The sequence below is a fragment of the Chelonia mydas genome, chromosome 4 (assembly GCF_015237465.2).
Source record: "Chelonia mydas isolate rCheMyd1 chromosome 4, rCheMyd1.pri.v2, whole genome shotgun sequence".
Taxonomy (NCBI): Eukaryota; Metazoa; Chordata; order Testudines; family Cheloniidae; genus Chelonia; species Chelonia mydas.
In genome coordinates this window covers 62,599,472-62,621,385 of record NC_057852.1, presented here as the reverse complement: position 1 = coordinate 62,621,385, position 21,914 = coordinate 62,599,472, and the positions used below count along the sequence as shown (strand labels likewise).

General features: G+C 39.9%; 1 protein-coding gene across 1 annotated transcript in view; it reads left to right on the top strand.

The window, feature by feature from the left end:
• Positions 1 to 21,914, top strand: part of PDGFC (platelet derived growth factor C) — a 247,475-nt gene that overhangs the window by 165,890 nt on the left and 59,671 nt on the right. Inside the window, exon 3 of the mRNA XM_007071271.4 lies at positions 11,035 to 11,215. Coding sequence (XP_007071333.1) covers positions 11,035 to 11,215 — 181 coding nt within the window. The remainder of the gene's footprint in view (positions 1 to 11,034; positions 11,216 to 21,914) is intronic.

Sequence of the window (21,914 nt, the reverse complement as noted above, 5' to 3'; positions counted from 1 at the left end):
AGGGTGGGGGGAGAGCGAGCAATGGAGGATTGACTGAGTGGGGGCGGGGCCTCAGAGAAGGGGCAGGGACTGGGCCTTTGGGCAGGGCGAGGCCAGGGGCAGGGCAAGGATGTTCAATTTTGTGTGAGTAGAAAGTTGGCAGCCCTACCATAGGGCAAATGTGTGGTAGTGGGGAGCAACCAAGGGAAGCCTGGCAGGATGTACACATAATGAGGATTACAAAAATTAGATTTAGTCTGGGAAGGAAAAAACAATTCTGTAGGGCAAAAGAACAATTCCATAACACGAAACAAAGGCCAATAAAATGACAACAAATAATAGAAATACTATTTCATACAGGTCATTGGTTCACATACTGTTGGTGGGCTTAATATAGGCTTGGATAATTTTATGACCACTAACTTGTAGCTATGCAAACTGAAATGAGAGTAAAGTCCTTAAATGCTTCAAATGTAAGCTGATCTCCTGCAGGTGTTAGAAGCACATTTCTTCCCCCATGTACAGAACTGCAAAACTGCTTGGGTGCACTATGGGGATTTTTCACTTGGTAAAACCCACAGGAAGGATCTTGGGGGAAGGAAATCTGCATGAGCCTAAATTTTGGTAAGTGTAAGATAACAATATATATATGTTATCTTTGGTCTTCCTTGTCTGTGGCTGCTCCCATAACCCCAGGAGTGTCTGGTTGGTGGAAAAAGAACTCTGCATAAAATAAAACAAGGTACAAGGCTGGAATTTTTTTTCAGTCCTAACAATAATACAAATTATAAGAGAGAGTCCTGAATGGCAATATTTTAGTCTCTTGCCTCCGATTTTTGTCTGTAAACAGTGATGTTGTATCACTGTATTTTCTAACGATGCTTCATGCCATTTTAGTAATAGATTAGTAACAGAAAAATGCTTTATAGGTGGGTACACATTTATCCAAAAGGCTACTTAGAGCTGAATTTTGGAATGACCAAGGTCCTGATCCTGCAAACATGTGCATTCTTTAGAACATAACATAAGAACGGCCATACTGGCTCAGACCAAAGGTCCATCTAGCCCAGTATCCTGTCTTTCGACAGTGGCCAATGCCAAGTGCCTCGGAGGGAATGAATAGAACAGTTAATCATCAAGTGATCCATCCTCTGTCGCCCATTCTCAGCTTCTGGCAAACAGAGGTTAGGGACACCATACCTGCCCATCCTGGCTAATAGCCATTGATGGACCTATCCTCCATGAATTTATCTAGTTCTTTTTTGAACCCTGTTATAGTCTTGGGCTTCACAACATCCTCTGGCAAAGAGTTTCACAGGTTGACTGTGTGTTGTGTGAAGAAATACTTCATTTAGTTTGTTTTAACCTGCTGCCTATTAATTTATTTGGTGACTCCCTACTTCTTGTGTTGAGAGGAGTAAATAACACATAGAAGGTCAGGGTTGGAAGATACCTCAGGAGGTCATCTAGTCCCACCCCCTGCTCAAAGTAGGACCAACCCCAACTAAATCATCCCAGCCAGGGCTTTGTCAAGCCAGGCCTTAAAAACCTCTAAGGATGGAGATTCCTCCACCTCCCTAGGTAACCCATTCCAGTGCTTCACCACTGTCCTAGTGAAATAGTTTTTCCTAATATCCAACATAGACCTCCCCCACTGCAACTTGAGACCATTGCTCCTTATTCTGTCATCTGCTGCCACTGAGAACGGAATAGCTCCATGTTCTTTGGAACCCCCCTTCAGGTAGTTGAAGACTGCTATCAAATCCCCCTTCACTCTTCTCTTCCGCAGACTAAATAAGCCCAGTTCCCTCAGCCTCTCCTCATAAGTCTTGTGTCCCAGCCCCCTAATCATTTTCATTGCCCTCCGCTGGCAGGCATTTGTCCACAGCAGTCCACACCAGTCATGATTTTATAGACATCTATCTTATCCCCCCTTAGTTGTCTCTTTTCCCAAGCTGAAAACTCCCAGTCTTTTTAATCTCTCCTCATACGGAAGCTGTTCCATACCTCTAATAATTTTTGTTGCCCTTTTCTGTACTTTTTCCAATTCCAATACATTTTTGAGATGGATTCATGAGTAGCTCAGTATCAATGCTTAAATATGGAATTCTTTAAGCACATAACCTGTCATGGGTCTACCAGTACAGCAGTATTGGCACTAAGGACTGAATCACTAAGGCTCTGATATCAGTGCTACTACTCATATTCTTAAAATTAAGCATGTGCCTAGGTATTGCTCTTGCAAACACTTATGATAGTAGCAGTGATGGTTTATTCCCCATAGCTCTTTTTCTTTCATTTTCACTGTTAGCCAGCACTGAAATATGCTTTAAGAGCTGTTAGATGAAGATAAGAGTTCTTGAATCTTAGATTAAAGCCAAAGTTTTAAGCAATGAGATGTACTGAGCAAGATGTAGAGGCTCCAGCTTCAGGTGATGCCTTGGCTAAGGCAGAGTCAGAAAAAATGAAATGTGGTCTGTAAGACCAGAGACATTGCATGTTCTAGACTGAAATAAATAAAATTAGATTGGTGCAGAATCTACAGTATGTTATTGTTGATTCATATCAGGTATCTCTATCACACATGTGTCTGAGGCATATCTCCCATACATATCCGTTGAACAGCAGCAAAACTTGTTCTTAGTCGCTGGATTGTGCCAGTGAATATCACTACTTCATGGTAAATATAGATATGGCGGTATATTGTTTTTCAGTACCACACTCATCTGTATATAGGCAGGAAGTAATATTTACTACTGGAAATTTATAAGTTTATAAGCATTTTCCAACTATGAAAGAGTTTGTACTTTTTTTTTTTTTTTTTGGATCAGGTTTGACTAGGCTGCATCTTGCTACTAGCTATTAGAGCACACGAATTATACCATGCAGTATAGAGATACTAGTCTGGAAATTAGTTTCAGCTCAAATCACTGATGGTGAGAAATCATTATTACATTTTTATTTAAAAGAAGCAACCATAGTCAAAATTGTAATTTAATAAGCACATCTTGTCTCCTTTCCAACTGCTGTGTAATCTGTAGTGGTGTCCTAAAGAGTTCTCTCTGACCTAGTGCAAGGCCCAGCCAAGTCCATGTAGAGGGGAGGAGGGCTAGGGGTAGTACACTACACAGGCTGCTCTCTTTTGCAGGAAAACTGCTTTTAGGCACCTTTTTACAGAAGGAGAATAGCTGGAGGTGAGTTCTTACAAACATTTTAAATTGGGGTGATGTTGTTTAGAACAGCGTTTCTCAAATTTCTTGAAATTCTCAGCACCTGGGTCACACATTTCTATTAATTGTAATCAAAATGGCTCCACCTATTCCTTTGTCATACAGACACTCAATCTTTGTTGGTGCTGATACAAGGGTTCAGAGTCTGCCAAGGTGTTTTTTTCCCCCTAAAGTATGGAGGAGTGGTGGGGTTTTTTGTTTTGTTTTGACAGCTGCTAAGTGGTCTGGGTGATATCTTTTTATCCTGCCTACAAGGAAATTTGTCAGGGGAATATCCTCCTGTTGAAATGAATAAATAAATAAATGTAATGTTACCTGGTGCATTTCAAAGGCGGAAGTACTAAATGGCTGTTTTGAAGTTTCTTGGGGCTTGTCTACACTGGCAAGTTTCTGCGCAGTAAAGCAACTTTTTGTACATACTGCCAAGCCACTTTGTGCGCAGAAACTACTAAGTTGCAACTCTGCAAAAAATCCCACCTCGCCGAGGCTCCAGTGCTTTATTGCCAGTGTAGACACTTGATTGCTTTCTGCTCTGTAATTGGCCTCAGGAATTGTTCCATAATGCCTCAAGTGACTGCTCTGCCCATTGTTTTGAACTCGGCTGCACTGGAGACATGTGCCCCTCCCCTTTCAAAGCACTGTCTCTGACATCATTTGCCTACTATGCTGATCTGCAGAGATTTCTGTGAGGGAGGCAGGGGGGTTGATGTTGAGGTTTCTTCCTGCCACTGTCTGAACTTAAAAGACAGCATGCTGACACACTCTCTGTCCTCCAAAGCACATTGTCTCTCTTCCCATCCATACACACACTCACACTCCCTGTCACACACTCTTTTCCCTCCCCCCCCCCCCCCCCAGTTGAAAAGCAGCTGGCAATGTAGTAGGATGCCCAGGGAACAATGAGATTGGGAAACCTGCATCATATGATGCTGTGCCTGCCCTATGAGGCATTGCAAACCCTTCCTAAAGCACGTGTGGCCAGTTGCACAGTGGGATGGCTACCACAATGCACTGCTGTCTTTGCCGTTGCAAGAGCTGCTAATGTGGATGCACTGCAGCATCACAAGGAGCACAGTGTGGACATGCAACTGCGGTTTAATTCCAGCGTTTTAATAAAAGTGGTATAACTTGTGGCGCAGAAACTTGCCAGTGTAGACATATAAGATCTAGGGATAAAATTCTACCCTGGTGGGATGATTTTGACAATAGCTGGAGAAGGGGATGAAATCTACCACGGTAGGAAATTCCCCCTCAATTCTCATACTCCCTCTTCCAGGTTCAAACACAGTGTACTTGTATTCATGGTGGTAGCATTATTTACATTTATATTATTGTAGCATTTTGGTTTTCAGTTTTTATTGTGTTTTTTTTATTTCCTGTATAAAGAGACAAGACACACAGTGCATTTGTCTTATGGGCTAACGTATTTTAGTCTCAGGGAAAGGTACTGGACTGGTAGTATACATACTAAAATGTGCAGTACAGGTAACAATTATTCCCCCATGTCCCCCTTCTCCTCCTCCTCCATCATTGCAGGAGCCCTGAGCCCCCCATTCACCCTCTGCCACATTCCAGGAGCTCTGTATGTTCCCCATGTCCCCTTCCTCCATGCCAGGGGCTCTCTGTGCCTGTTGGTGCCTAGAACATTCTCTGTAAATTTGGAATTGATCAGATGTGGTGTTTAATAGTTATCACATTACAAAAAACCAGGCAAACATAAATGCCGTTAAGTTAAGGGTAGAACCTCATTTTGCTTGGCCAAAAATGACAATAGTAATGTCACCAGGAACACAGGTGTGCTGCAAGGGGGTGGCCAGGGGGCCATCGCCCCCCCCCCCTACTTTTTACTGGCTGTAATGGCAAGCAAGGTGGGAGAGGCAGAGAAGAGCAAGCAGGCGGTGGGGCCTCAGGGGGAAGGGACACAGCAGGAGCGGGGCCTCGGGGGAAAGGGGTGCCATGAGGGCGGGGCCTCGGGGGGGAAAGGGTGGTGGGAGAGGCACTTCAGGGGCGGGGCCACAGTTGGGGCACTAGTGGCCCCTCTCACTTTTAGGAAGTTTCTGCTGCCCCTGAAGGAACATCTAATAATCACTTACAACACCAGTAAGTTAGAGTGAATTCTATATAGCCTGCTAGCTGCTACCAATCCCTTGGTCCCCTTATGTAGACAGATATTCAATTAATCCAACCCACTGTCCCAAGTAAAGCTGTCCAGAAACTGACTTTCCCATTCAATTGCAAAAATAAAAATTAGTTCCAAAATGTAACAAATAAATAAAAATTAAAAACAAGGCGAAATTTCCTATGGAATGTGAATTCCAAAATTTTGTTTAGCAAAAGTCAAAATGACACTTCCTTTTCACCTTTTTGAAATATTTCCTGGCAACCAAGGAGCTATCAGAAACATAACGGATTTTGGTCAGAATTTGTTGAAATAGTCACATTCCCACCGATCTATCAATGTTGATGAATCAGCATTTTCCAAAGGCAAGAGATTCGGTCAGAAAATTTTTGTCCAGCTCTAGTCCCTAACAATCTTCTCTAAAGAGAGGTAGAGCAAATATATTGACACAGGGATCATGCAAATAAGTATACAAGTGGGAGGTTCTTACCAATTTCCTATTCTTCCATAAAAGAACAATTCTGTATTCTAACTAACAACTGAGGGAGGGAGTAATATTACACTTCACCAAAGCAAAGTTATTTTAATTAAGTAAATGTTCATTTATAAAACATAGATGCACACATAGAAGAACGGAAATAGAGCCAAGTTCTCTGATACAGTGAATTATACTATCTATAGGCTTCTGTTTATAGATTCATTGATTTATTTTTTGAAATTATTAGAGGCAGGGGGAAGAGGCAACGGGCTCAGCATGGAGGTCCCGGCCCAAGGCAGTCTTTGCCCTGGCCCCCCGCCACGGGGGAAGCAGGGCGATGCGGCTCCTCCCCCCACCCCCCGCCTGCCCCTGCCGCAAGTGTCACAAGTGGCGGAGAAGCCAGAGCCAAGCGGAGCCCGGGATCAGGGCAGGACCCGCAGCCAATAAGGAACCCACTGCCCTGGGCAGCTCAGTGCTGGGCGGGCGCCCCTGGTCTGTCCCCCTCCCTGCGGCTAACCCGCCCCCCAGCCACTCTATCGGTTACTGTCCCCTCTGCAGGGGTGAGGCCGGGTCTGAGATCGGGCTGGGGGCCCACGGTCGGAATGTACAGCCCCGAGCACCTCACTCCAAACACTGGTATAACATTACACATTCTTTTAACATTACCAGTATCAGTGGCTTCTGGTGAGCGCAGTTTCTCAAAACTGAAATTATTAAAAAATTATTTGAGGTCCACCATGTCTCAAAATTGTTTGTCAGGACTCACATTAATTTAAATTGAAAGTACCATTGCAAAAAAATTAGATTTCACTGAATTATTAAAAGACTCTGCAAGTATAAAAAACAGAGAAATTCAGTTCATATAAATTCTTTTAATTTATGAGAAACTGGGCGCACCGGAAGACACTAACGTTTTTCATTACAGTGTGTAGTTGAACCCAAATTGTTTGTAACTGTGATTTTGTTAAAATTAAATGAATTCACAAGTAGGAAATTGTTTTATTTCACTAACTACAAATTCTCTGTTCTCTTTTTTTTAATTTTAAACAGTCAAAAACAAAACAAAACAAAAAACATTGCGAAGTGCAAAAAACACTTTTTTGCAAAAAGCCAAAATAAAAGGGGTGGGGAGGGGCACAAAAATTTTTTTGCTTGGGGTGGCAAAAAACCTAGAGCCAGCCCTGCAAACCACAGAAAAATACAGAGAGGCGGGGAAAATACATTCCTGAGGAAAAAATACATTGCCTGGCTAGAAAGCCCTTGAAATTTAGAGAGCAATTTTCGTTGCTTATTTGCTCATTACAAATAAATAGTCCTTTGCCGAAATAATCTGTTAATTCAGTCCACTTCCCGGGCACATATACCAAAAATAAGTGGAATATGCATGCCACCACAGAAATAGAGGAAAGAAAAATGGGCTGATCATGACTAAAAAGCCTACCTGGCTTCCTGAATAAACCACACTGTAGTCCAAAATCTGACTAATGTTTGTATAATATACTGAAAATGTAAAGTGCTATATTAGTGCTATAATTAATTATAGTATTGAAGACAGTGCAGTCTCAAGCTAGCTTTTATATAGCAGAAGAAAAACTGGAAAGGTAGTTTATTTAAAGGCAAACTATTTAGTGTATACATTATCTTTGTAACTTTACTGGAAAATGTGAAACCATTTATCTGTTGTCAGCGCCTTCTCAGTTTTGACTAACAAATCTCTACATAGGAAAGTATAGTTTTGGATAGCTGTGGATTTTGCCACTGCTACTGTTCAGCCCTGTCACATGAAGGTTCAGTTCTGCACACCGTCCAAGTACAGTGTGGGCCTGTAAACACTGGAGACTCCTAACCATTTTGTTTGTTTTGTTATCTTTCACACAAAGTTTAGACCCCAGTCAACACATGCAATGCTAGGAATTTGGAGATGCACATCTGATCCATTTGGCAGGCTCTGACTGAACAGTTGGTTTAGATAACTGACAGGGATAAAGTTAATTGACAGAATTTCAGTATGTCTGGGAAATGTGCTGTTTTTCTGCTGATGTAGATAGACCGTGTAAAGATTCTCCCCTTTTAATGGTGTACTACCTATTCTGTACAAAAAGCTGCCTACCGCTGTGCTCAACAGCAAGAAACTGATCTTTATAGCTTGTAGATTCCCATATGAGAGCAGAAATTTTGTCTAGAATACCAGATTTGTTTGTTGAACATAAATCCTCAATAGGTCCCCAGGGAGATGTTAGAAAAAGGGAGTAATCATTATAAACCACTTAGTGCTGTATGTACTGTATCATGTTGCTGTGAGAAAGTTATGTTTAATTGGCTCATAAAATAGGTTTAGTAAATCCTTTAAATAGTGATTTGGGCAATTGTGCACACTGCAATACAATATTAGTGAGTGCATTATAAGGATTACAGTGTCTCCAGAATGGTCACCTGGGGACATATGGCTTTCTACTTATCAGTGATACTGGGTTTGTTTTGTTTTTTTTCACTTGTACGTGATCTGTTCTTTTAATATAAAACCGCTTTCAAGTGTTTCAAAGTCAGGCTCAATCAAGTTATTGTTAGTGACACACATGCTGAATTAAAAGTATACTGGTTGCAACAGAAGCTTGTTTTCAAATAACATGTGCAAAGATTGGAAAGACTAACTGAATATAAAAGTGAGCCAAAGATGAACCATGTTATCTGGGCCTATTTTGCATATGAGTCATAATTCTCATTCCTGGCTTTTGTTCGCTAGACAGAATCCTTACTTAGTCTCCCATTTAGCTGAGTTATTAGTGTTCATTTAAAAAAGCTCTAGGTTTAAAGCTATGGAATTTGAATTGTGCTTTTACCCCTAGGGTGCCGGGAGTCTGGAAGGTGCAATAGAAAGAAGTGCATAAATTACATAGATGCACTGGTGACTGTAGTATGCCTGACATCCAATACTTTTGAGTCTGAAGTCAATAAATATAACACCTAACAGATTTTTATTCACATTCCATGAAACAGAAGAAGAGATGGCTTCTTTCTTTTGTTTTCTAGCTGAGGCTATAAACTACAAAAAGACCCTCTTAAAAACTTATACACTGCGTTTAAACGGCAAATTAAAACATGTTCTCAAATCCCTGAGCCTGTAGTGCTATTACATACACATTGTGTTCATGCTAACACATGATCATCAAAGAAAAATATTGATGGATGAATTTAAGAATCAAATTGTATAAATACATGATGCTGATTTGGAAAATCAAATACGTCGGTGATAAAGCAATTAGTAGTATATCATGATTTCAGTGAAGATTTAAAACTCAAGTACATGCCAGTAATATCTTGTGAACACATGTTAATGAGCATGTTCATTTTATTCATTTTTAATTAAGTGGAAAAAATACTGGTCCTTTAAACAGAGATAATAAATGTATGAGCCTGACTTGCACAGACATGAAACACAAGAATTTATTGCCTGCTGTCTAGCTAGGGAACTGGGAATAATTATAGAGAGTAAGTTTACTGAAGAAAAAAAATACAGAAAACTTTAATGGAAAATTGTTATGAAGTAATGATTTTCACATTAAACAATGCCTGCCTTATTTGGAAGAGTGTGTGTGTTTCTCTTCTTTTTTAAAATCAGAGTATTAGTTACAGTTGTGGGTAGTACTGTTTGTTTCTAAGAACAGAATTGAACTGTATTTATGATTTACCAATTCAGGTTGCTTTGAGAAATGTATTTTGTGTGTGTTCATGTATGTATATGTGTGTGTATGTATATATGTATATATGAGAATGTGAGCAATACTTGAAAAATTGAGGGAGAGTAGGAAACTTCCCCAGGCATTTGCAATCACTGTTTTCAAAATCTGAATGATATATATATATAACATCCATCCCTAATGGTTATGAATATAACCTTCCAAAGGCACCTTTAAGCTTAAATAGCGGTGTTGCCTTTGTACGTCACCAGATGGACAACTCTAGTGCCTCTGCTGTTGCGCAGAGATTCCCAGGCTGCAGCAGAGGGAAAACTGACCCAGAACTGCCACATTTTCACTCCTGTTCGGAATCATGTGAACAGCAATAATTTCCTTTCATGACTGTTTGGGGAAGGTCTGAGAAGCTAGAAACTAGAGTTATTCACTGATGCAGTGTGACAGAAAAACCAAGATTGCAAGAAAGGTGGAGTAAAGGAAGACTTTGTAGCAGTGAGAAAGTGGTAGAGTAATGGAAACAAATTCCACAAGTACTCTAACTTACATTAGGGTCCACTTTGGCCTTCTACTGGTCAAGGATCTGGTTTACACAAAGGTGGCTTTAAGCACTTTTGTACCCTTTTTGTGCAACATCTCCTGGGAGTTTCAGCACTGGATTAGCCCTATGCTTCTTGCCCACCCCTTTCTAATAATGTCTGTGCCTCTATTTGAGGGGTGAATTAGAAAGCAGTCTGCTCCAAGGGTTATTCTTAATAACTATTCCTTAGAGCAGATGATGAGTGGAGTGGATAGGAATGACAAAAGACTGGGATGAGATATACCTTCATTGTTTGTGTTATTTCTTCAAAACTCAGTCTCCAGACCATCTATTGTGAGACACTTGCCCAAAATGCTGGATAATTTTTGGTACATTCTATAGATAGGCCCTATCCAGCAAAGCTCTCAGTGGAACTACACACATGCTTAAAGTTAAGAATATGCTTAAGAGCTTTGCTGGACTGAGAACTTAATGCCACTTCAAGCCTTTCCAAGCTTTCTTTCCTGTCAGAGCACAGGAGGAGAAAGTTGTTAGCTGCAAAAGAAGCCATTGAACATTGATCATCAGCAAAATATGACTACCTCTGCCGCTAATATAGCACATACCAATTACTGTATCACACTTTAAAATATTTCAAAATTATGTTATTTCTTTTCTCTTTTATGATTATTTTCTTCCTCTCTGTCCCATATATTGTACTTGTTTTCCATATAAGAAACATACATTTGTTACTGAGAGGTTTTGTCAGAATGCTAACTCTGGATCTAGCTCTTTTTGAACTCCACTGAATGACTTTATTATGTGTTTAAGCCAGTAGCAACTTGGATGAAGAACCTAGGAATAAAATTACTGGCTTCAGTGACATACTTTCAGCATGAAAAGAGACATTTGTTGTTGGGTTTTTTTAAAATGAAATGTGACTATGTTGATTAAATCATGAGGATTCTATAGGAAATGCATCAGTCAATAAATGTTTCATTTTCTTTTCCTTTCAGGTACGACTTTGTAGAAGTTGAAGAGCCGAGTGATGGCACTATTTTAGGGCGCTGGTGTGGTTCCAGTACTGTGCCAAGCAAACAAATCTCCAAAGGAAACCAGATCAGGATAAGATTTGTATCCGATGAATATTTTTCTTCTGAACCTGGATTCTGCATCCATTATACTCTCCTTATGCCAGTAAGTAACATCTTTTCAGGACCAAGAGGTATCAGGAAAACAAAATTTTAACAATACTACTTCTCAGGAGAGTGACTTGATAGTTTAGGGTTAGTTACTAATTGTTTATCTTTCATTATTATCACAATGATTATTCTTAAGTCTGTCTTACAGGACCATAAATTTTATATCTGTAATATAACTACCCAAATGTTCATGTGGTTAGCATGGATGGCTTTGGATTGGGAAGTTGTGGGCTCAGTAGTTCATGTAGAAACTTCAGAAAAACTCTTGCATTACTAATGCAGTACAGAAAAAAAGATATTTTTTCTAGTTTTGGGAAGAACTTAGCCAGCATAAAGAATCAGTTGCTTGTCTACTGGAAAACAACATTTCAAAGCTCATTGGGAAATTACACAGAGAAGCCAGCATTCTTCCACTGGAAAAATTGAAATAATAAATTAATTTGTTAGTTGTGACTTGCCATTACAAGGGCACAGCCAAGCTTCTGTGTAGTATAAATGGTTATAAATAGCTAAAATACAGAAAAATGGTGGTCATTGCTAATTGTTTTATAGTAGAAGCAAAACACTCAATTAGTTATATCTTGCTTTTCATTACATTTTTCTTGGGGAACACACTTTGGGACTGATCCTGAGAGTTGCACTTGTAACTTCCAGGTACTCAACACAGCTCAAGACGAGGTTCTCTCTCTGAAATATCACTCACTAATGTATATCAATTTTCTTCTTCAGCATATTGCTGTTGCCTTTGTTAAACAATATGGAAGCCCTCTGGCAGCCAAAATAATTTTGATATGTTTCCAAGGATGAGAAAATATTGATAAAGGGTCAAAGTCATCAGTGGAGTTACACCACGAATGAATTTGGTCCAGAATGCCTACTCTATATTTCAAAACTATGTGTTGTTGTTTTTTTATCCAGTTCCTCATAGCTTATTCTGTGTGTTTTATCTCCTAATTACCCTTACTGGCCCTGTTTGCTAAAACTATTTTTAAACTCATTATTGAAGAAAAAAACATATTGGGTCAAAGTAATCCATATTGTAATAACCCATATTGTAACTCTGTTGGCTTGAAGCATAAAATTGTATGTACAATATGGTACAAATATACATCATATTAGATATACAGAAGTGGTAATACTCATTTCACTTGCATAGGTATCAGTCAGGAGTATTTCCATTCACATCAGTGGAATCTCACTGGTTTGAGTTCAGAATCAGATAAAACACCCTTGATTTAAAAAGAAAAAGCAAATCAGTGTTTATCTAGTAAACCCTGGAAAAACAGTGGAAATGGATACTTGTCTACATAGAGCAATAAGGTGGGTGATGGGGACTATGATTTTATGTGTTGTGTATTAATTGGTCTATATAGACCTTGCTGCTGTGCACTAGGGAACATTACAGAGAGATTACAGTATATACTACTGTAATGAGGAATGTATATAATATACATTCCTCATTACAGTATATAATGGAGAAAGCCCCTCCCCCCCATCTTGATTTTGGACATCTATGTACAAGTCAAAAATAGTAAAAATAACCCCCCAAAATTGAGTTAATAAACCCCCCCAAACAGAGGCCCTAAGAATAACAGATACCCCTTTTTCAATTTCAAAAGTAATTGTGTGGCTATGTATCCATTTCTCCCTTTGGAATAGGAAATACTCTTTATCACCCCAAATTTTATTGTGTTACAAGTTATAAGGTATAATATTTCATATTTCAATATGCAGCCCATGCAGCCATCAAATATGTGGCATTATATATTTCACATTAATCACAAGTGATGAGCTTCAAAACTGAATTTACTTAATCTAAGCTACAGATATTGAAAACTGTTGCACAAAACTTACTGTCACTAATTTTGCTGTTAACTGTAATTCTGGGGGGTGGGAGATTAGCACTTCTACAATGGAAATATTGTGTGGGGCTTTACCTCCACCTAAACCTGTGTATGCCATGGAGGGAAGAGGGGAACATGATGGGAGAGGGACCCAGACGGTCTGGAGTAACCGCCATGGAGCCTCGGATCAGGGAGCAGAAAACAGAGTGTCTGGAACAGGCCTGGGAGTAGGTAGGAACCCTGAGACCCTCCTTCCCAGCCTGGAGAACCCCTAACTCCCTTCCTATTCCTCTACCTCTCCCCAATTCCCAGAGACCTTCCACCCCCTGTGTGTAATTCTTTATCACACTATATTTCAAAAGAGGTAGAAATCCACATGTCCAAAAATGAAAGATGGTCCTGTTTGTACAGAAGCAAAAAGTTTAAATGAATGCAGAGTAATGAAATGGATGCTGAAAAATAACTGGTCTACTTTTATGACTTGGTCCTAAACAGTTAACATGTTCCCACCCCCTCCCCACCCCAATTCTGCTGTGGGGGTGGGGGGGTGGGGTAGGCTGGCAGATTAGCAATGAGAGATTGTTTGAGGAGAAATGAAGCAAAACTGAAATAAAGCAGTGCAAGCTTGTTTCTGTTATTGGAGGCCACACACAGTGAGGGGCACAGGACACATTTCAGGTCTCTTAAGGAGCGGGGAATGACTTTGTTTAATTCTGCTGTAATTTATAATAGTTTTTAAAAAATCTTTTGTATACTAAATTGCAAACCAACATTTTACATGATGATTTAGTATCTGAAGAATGGTGGTAAGTCTGATGATGTTATTTCTCAGACTTAATCAGACAAAAGGAGTTCCAGCAGTAGTGTCACTAGTTGCAGCATCATTTTATAGAAAGCTCTTACTCCAGTTCTACTATATAAAGGCCCTACCCAGTGTAGATGGCAAAGATTCCCTGACCAGATCTAATGGCTTTTCTTCAAATACTTGTGTACTTAGTACAGACTTCAGACATGTGAAGCTCTTCACTTTTCGAGTACTTACCAGCTGACCATCCCTTATTTTAGACCTAATATTACTTCATCTCCTCTGTTTTATACTTGTTCTTCAGAAACTTCATACACTTGTATATATAATTTATAATTGTAAATTATGTTTTGGAATCTTATGAAGCAGAGGTGTTGGAAATTGTCTGTACTATAGAAACTAATTTGGTATCATTTGAAGCTTTCAAACTTTTTTTTAAAATGTCCATCATTTTGAGTCATTCTTCCATGTTGCATCCGATTGTTTTGAGTCTTTTCTTCATGGGGAGGTACATTATGCACTAAGGATTACTTAATGATGACTTCGCAATTCAGCTTTTTTGGTATGTAAAAGGTGTGGCAAATTGCCGGCACTACTATGATGGATCCCGTGCTTTCTCTTCTTGGGAGGGGGGAGTGGTCAGGGCGCCTTTTCTTGCCCCTGATCTGGGGTATTAATTGTCCCACTAGTATCCCAGAGAAGGGGAGTGGAGAGGGAGGGACCCAGGCTCGCCCTCTACTCCAGGTCCCAGCCCAGGGGCCCTAGGGATAGCGACAAACCACTTGAACTAGCAATTCCTTCCCCTGGGTTACTTCCCTCTCTAGCCCTTCAGCTTGTGGAGCTTCCTGCCCTATCTCTGCTTGGGCCAGGTTTCTCCCAACCCCTTGTGTCTGTGGAGTCCCTCTGCTCTGCACAAGCCGGGTTTCCCTTTACCTAGGGTCTTGGTCTTCTGGCCTGCCACAGCACTTCTCCAAACTCTCCTCTGCTTCCCTCCAAACTGCTCTCCTTCAAACTGCTCTCTGCTCCAGTACCAAACCACTCTGCTTCAACTCCTCCAACTGTCTGATTGAAGCAGGGGGGGTTTATCAGGTGACTGACTTCAGATGCTCTAATTGGCTTCAGGTGCTCTAATTAATCTATAGCAACCTCTCTTCCCTTTACAGGGAATAAGGCTCTCATCATCCTGGGGCTTACATATCTCCCCTCCATCACCCTCCTGCTGCCCTCTGGCCATGCTATATCACAAAGGGGAAAAAAATATTGCCAAAGAAATGATTTCCAGTAATCTCGAAGTACATTGTAAAAGCCTATTTCACTTCTACCCCTCCTCACCCCAATACATCGGTAATTTACATAGTAACCATATATGGTTGAAATAAACCTTCTGAACTATTACAATATGTGTCTGGGTAACATTCTTTCTGGTGACTTGTTTAGTTTCAATTATGTCAGTTACAACTTTGGCATAGAGAGTTTGATGTAATAAAATCTATTATTACTTGGGGGAGCAAGTGAATAGGACACTTGATGCCTGAGGTGCCATTAAGGAATGCATGACTGATTGCCAAAGTAGTTATTAATTATTCAGCAGATTGCGAACAAAGCTTCTCCAGTTAAAGTTGAAGTTGGAGGTGACTATATCACCCATCTTTCTTGGCACATGGTAGCATGTCATTTGTCACTGAAGATCATGCCAAAATTTCTTTGCAAGGAATATACTTACCCTCTTGTACACAAGTTGAGATGGAAATGGAAATCCAAGAAGTTTCTGAAAGATCACCCTAGTTTTAAAGGTAATTTGTCAGATGCTTGAGCTTTAGATGTAATAGATGGGAGGCCTGGTGCCACAGGTGAAGAACATGGAGCACACCATCATCACTCCGAGAACCAGAACCAAGCTGGAGAGGACCCTGAAGGATGCCATCCACTGCCAATATGTGGAAAACCTGAAATGGAAGCCAGACCAGAGCAGGGCCTTCAAGGTGATGTGCAAGTGGGACGCCAGCAACCACTTCCTCCCCGGGGGCAGCGTCTCCCGATTTGCCAACTGGAGGTTCATCCACCAGTCCTGGCTCAACTGCATCCCACTGAACGGAACCGTCCACCATGTAAATTGGGACAAGCGATGAAAGCAGTGTGGCTATGCCAATGAGATACTACCCCACATCTTGTGTAGCTGCAAGCCCCATTCCAGAGCCTGGCAGCTGTGACACAACACCATCCAAGATCGCCTGGTTAGAGCCATCCTGCCACCTGTGGGGAGGGTTGCCGTGAACTTCGTCATCCCTGGAATGGACAGCCAACTGCAACCGAACATTGGCATCACCAATGAGGACCGGAAGAAGATCATCATAGTGGATGTCACAGTGGTCTTCGAAAACAGGACCCCGGCTTTCCACAATGCCTGATCTTGAAAGCTAGAGAAATATGCCCCTCTGGCCAACACCCTGAGAGGTAGGGGCTATGAGGTCCAAATTCACATGCTGATCGTTGGAGCCCTGGGCACATGGGACCCCGTAATGAGTGAGTGCTGAGAGAATGTGGAGTCGGTCAATGCTATGCTCAGCTGATGCGGCAACTCATGGTGTCAGATGCCATCAGGTGGTCGAGGGACATCTACATGGAACACATCACTGAACATCGGCAATATCAGGAGGAATAAGCTGGAGTGCCGATGAGAAGCGCAGTCAGGAAAGTAACTGAAATACTTTCATGATGGACTGTTTTTTCTCTAAATGGACAACCTATCCAGAATTCTCAGTTACTGAGGAACAGTCTCACTCATTGATATATTTTGCTTTCCGCCACCAACTCTCTGTATAACTTTTTTCATGAGTAATGTACCTGAATGCATGGAAGCTAATATCTAAACTGTCTTCCTAAATTCATTCAACTAAATCTGGGTTATTGCTGATTATGCACTATATGTATCTTATGACTTTGTGGATAATCTAAGCACTATACCCAGATGTACAGACACTCTTTTCTCAACCTATGTATTATATACTTTTTTTAACATCAGCTTTAATAAAATTTTAAAATTTGTTCTATTGACGTAAGAGAAGAGTCTTTAGGAGAGGCCACTGGAGTAGATATTTACAGAGATCTTCTCTTTAGAACCATTTCGTCACTTTTTACTGTATTCCCTCCAGGTCAGCCAAACTGTGGAACGTCAAAGACTTGTTTCACCCCATTTAGCTTATATGAAATGTGTGTTAGTTTGATTTGCTCAGTGGTTTTTGTTGTGTCTTTATATAAGAACATTTTTGTCCCACCCACCCCTCACAACTAAAAAAAAAAAAAATCAAAAACTGAAACAATGAGGATAAGGGGAGGGGACCAGTGCAGCAACAAGAGAGAATGAAGGCTCTTATCCTGCAAAGGAAATCTGATGGGCAATCCTTTACTCCAAGTCAGAGCCCACCGAGGGGTGAAATCCTGGCCCCACTGAAGTCAATAGGAGTTTTGCCCTTGACTTTGCTGAGGCCAGGATTTCATCTTAGCTGTTTTGCGATGTTAATTCTCATAAACCCTGCTGGGAAAAGATCATTAAAGCCAAATCTTGTTTCCCTGAGTTCTCAGAAGAAAAAGATGAATATACTTCTCTTAATAACTGCTCCACTAAATAAATGTTTTTAGCTTATCTGCTAAATTTACCAGGTTTCTTACCCTCACACTAAACTTGGAATATACTTAGTTTACTCGGCACTGGAGTGTCTCTTCTTTTAAATTGGTCTGTAAAAGCATTTTGACAGAAGCTCATACTGAAAATCATTTTAAAAAATAAAAGGAAAAGAAAAACACTTTCAGTGCTCAGAATGTGAAAGTACTTAATGATTAATTGGGTGGAGTGTAGTGTTTGTAGAAAAAAATAGTTAGTATTTTTTGCCAAGTATTTTTGCTTAGTCTTATGAGTTCATCATGTGCATGACACAGGGATCTGAGACATGCTTAAGATTTTGTGTTATCCTGTTTATCCCACTCTTTATTCCAGTGTAACATAATATGTTTCATTGCCTAGAAATCAATGATTTTTTAAAAATGAGGAAAACATTTAATTTTTACAGAACATATTCCATGTGGCTACTCCTAACAGTTCAGAGGAAAGAGATAAAAGCAAAGCAAAACCAAACAAACCCTCCCAGAAAACATGCAAGCAATGGAAACATCCCTTCCTGACCCCTGCCAGTGGCTGGCTGAACTCCCAAAGCATGAATTTTTAGAACATAAGACATACACTCAAAGTGAGTCCCAGGGCTGTTTAACTCTGTCCCCTAACAATAATAATGAGAATAACCTCCACAAATCATCTAATTTCTGGGCACAACCACCACATGTGCAAGCATGTTCCCCTTTCCTCACAACCCCTCCAACAGAGTGCCTTCCTACCAGCAAAAATACAATGGATATTAACTGGAGTCAAATGCTATCTAAACAATACATTGGAAAGAGTCCAGCAGAGGGCAGTAAAAATGATTAGGGGGCTGGAGCACATGACTTATGAGGAGAGGCTGAGGGAACTGGGATTATTTAGTCGGCAGAAGAGAAGAATGAGGGGGGATTTGATAGCTGCTATCAACTACCTGAAAGGGGGTTCCAAAGAGGATGGATCTAGACTGTTCTCAGTTGTAGCAGATGACAGAACAAGGAGTAATGGTCTCAAGTTGCAGTGCGGGAGGTTTTTAGGTTGGATATTAGGAAAAACTTTTTCACTAGGAGGGTGATGAAGCACTGGAATGGGTTACCTAGGGAGGTGGTGGAATCTCCTTCCTTAGAGGTTTTGAAGGTCAGGCTTGACAAAGCCCTGGCTGGGATAATTTAGTTGGGGATTGGTCCTGCTTTGAGCAGGGGGTTCGACTAAATGACCTCCTGAGGTCCCTTCCAACCCTGATATTCTAGGATTCTATGATTTCTGAGCTATATAAATTGAAGATGTATATCCCCTTTCCCATATAGAGACCCACTCATTCAGATAAATTTCTTTGTCCAAATACCTCTCCCATTTTACTATCTGGGTTGTTTCTTACCAACATCTTTGTCAATGAAAATTGTATATACAAATTGAAGTTTTTGTTCCAGCTTGCTCCTGGATTACCTCCTCAAATATGGATAGAAGGTCTCTCTTTACAAGGTTTATCTTTACAAGAGCTGCCTTGTATCCAGATTTCACAATAAAACATTTGACTTGTAAATATTAAATATATGGGATCTTTTATTTACATTGGTACATGCTACTTGGTATGATTTCAAGTCAGGATCCTGGAACAGCTGTCCAAATTGAGTAATCTCAGCTCTTACCCACAATAAATAGTAACTTTGATATTTCCTAGGGATCAATTCCTAATTCTTAATGAAAGTATTTAACGGAGAGGGCCCAAACAATGGGAATTAAAAAAAAAAATTGGCCAAAAGCTGCTTAGGTGGTCTGGACGAATGGGTGATTGCTTGATTACTTGACCGATTTTTAAAATTGGTGACCTGCATTACTTGTTACCCAAGAGTTACTATTTGGGCTCCAGTCCTGTTTGAGTAATCTGTTATTAACTCAGTTGATCACATCTTTTAATTGTGATGCATAATAATAATAAGCCGTGTTAGGGAAAGTTAGTCTACCACTCTTTGTAGGTTTATACAGAAATTTAGAACTCACCCTTTGTCTTTTATTTCCATGTAAATTTTAATACCACAGTCTGTCATGTTTTTACTGTCATGTCAGCGATATCAACAGGGATGCACTCAAACAAAAATAATAACTTCGGGAGGATATTCATCTTTACTGAGGCTACCCTACCTAGCCAAGAATTTTCATATTTGTTCTATTCCTGCAAGTCTCTTATTCCACGTTGGAGAGTAATTTGCCTTTAAAAGATATTTTTCTCTACAATATTCATTCCTAAATATTGACCCTTTAGGGGATATAAATTCCTAAAATTTCCTGCTCAAATTCCAATATCAATTGTTCTGTAATTTTTAACAAGGATTTAGATCCTACAAATGTGAGAAGACATCATCATCATACAAAGCTATTGTGTGTTCTAATCCAGAAGGTGTTTTGATGCCCTTTACCGAGGAGACGTTTCTTACATTTGCTGCAAATGGCACCATTGCAAAAACACACAGGGGGATAAACCTATCTTGTACCCCTAGCCAAATTAAAAGAAGGGGATTGATGACCATTAACCCAGGCAGACCCTCGAGGATGAGTATACAGGGCCAAGATGCTCCTATAAAACGGTGATTTCCAAAGCCAAAACTTACCAAAATCTGTCTGAGGTTCTCCCACTCCAGCTGGGTTGAAGGCTTTCTCAGCATCTAAAGAAGCATACAGCAAGAATTGCTAGAATGAACATGACATATCAAATTCAGAGTTCTTCTGATAATATCAGATTGAAGAGGGTAAGCGAATTTGGGCAAGACGATGCTCAATCTGTTTGCTAGCACCTTGGCATTAATTTTAGCATCCATGTTAATTAAAAAAATAGGCCTATATGATGCACAATTGGTAAGATATTTTCCTTCTTTAGGAATGACCACAGTTTTTGCCTCTTCCCATGAACCAGGAATCTTGTTCCCCTGCGATATACCATGAAACAATTCAGTTAAGAAAAGAGACCAACACTTGCTTTAGAGCTCTCTAATACTCTGCAGAAAACCCATTGGCACCTTGAGCTTTATTCGATTTTAAATTCTTAATTACAACTTTGACTTCTTCAGCAGCAGTTTGCCTGTTAAGAGCTGCCACATCATCTTCTGAGAGCTGTTCAAGATTTGTATTTTTTGAACCATACAAAGTATGGAAAAAGTTAGCAAATGTTTCAGAGATCTGTTTCATGCCAATTAGTAAATCTCCCTTTTTATTTTTAATCAAAGGATGTCTGATTTATCCTGTTACTTTTTTTTAACTTTCTGGCTAAAAGCCTATCAACTTTATTGCCCTTTTCATAATATTTTTGTTTAATATATCTAAGTGTTTGCTCAGCCTTACCTGTTTGTAACAGGTTAATCTTCCCTCTTCTAATTTATTTTCTTATACTATTTTAGATCCTGTAGATTTATGTCTACCTTCCAAAACAGAAAGTTCTTGAACCAAACTCTCTTCTTCAAGACCTCTCATCTTTTTGAGGTATGATGCTTTATTTATAAGGATCCTCCTCTTTACCACCTTTACAGCATACCAGTGAACACTTTTATTAATCCTTTCCTTATAGTTTTCATCTATATGTTGCTTAACATTTTCTTCCATCTCTTGAATTCTAAGGGAGTCATACATAAAAGTTTCCACAGTATGCATCCGATGAAGTGAGCTGTAGCTCACGAAAGCTCATGCTCAAATAAATTGGTTAGTCTCTAAGGTGCCACAAGTACTCCTTTTCTTTATACATAAAAGCTCTGTTCAACTTCCAGGCCTTTTGTTTTTCCACTGAGTTCCAGTCTTTTAATATGATATATGCAGGGGCATGAACAGACCAATTTATATCTGCCAGATAACTTTTTTGACTAAATTAGTCAGGGTCCTAGACACAAAAATCATATAAATCCTGGAATAAGATCCGCGAGGAGCAGAATAATATATATATAGTCCCTGACATTCAGATTCAGCTCCTGCTAGGCATGTACCTCTTAGAATAATATCATCTTCACTAAAATGTCCTAAATCCCTAAAAAACTGATTAAAAAGAGAAGTTTGCCTCTAACTGGGAACGTACATCTTGGCTAAGGTGAAAAGTTTACCTCTAAAGGACCCCTTAATTAAAATACATCTGCCCTCTGTATCTACAGTTTGTGCTGAAACAATAAAAGGGAAGTATTTAGCAGAGTGTTGTCACCCCTCTTCTGTTAGATTGCTCTGGCGAGACATGTGGTATCTGTATCCAAGAAGCGTTCAGGTATTTATACTCATTTTTCTTGAAGCGTGTTTTTTGTAAATAGATTATACTAGTAAAATATTTTCAGTGAGCAGAATATACTTTTCCTTTTTGTTGGATTGTTCATCCCCTTCACCTTAACAAACGTGATGTTGATAAACTTACCCATGACTACCAGCT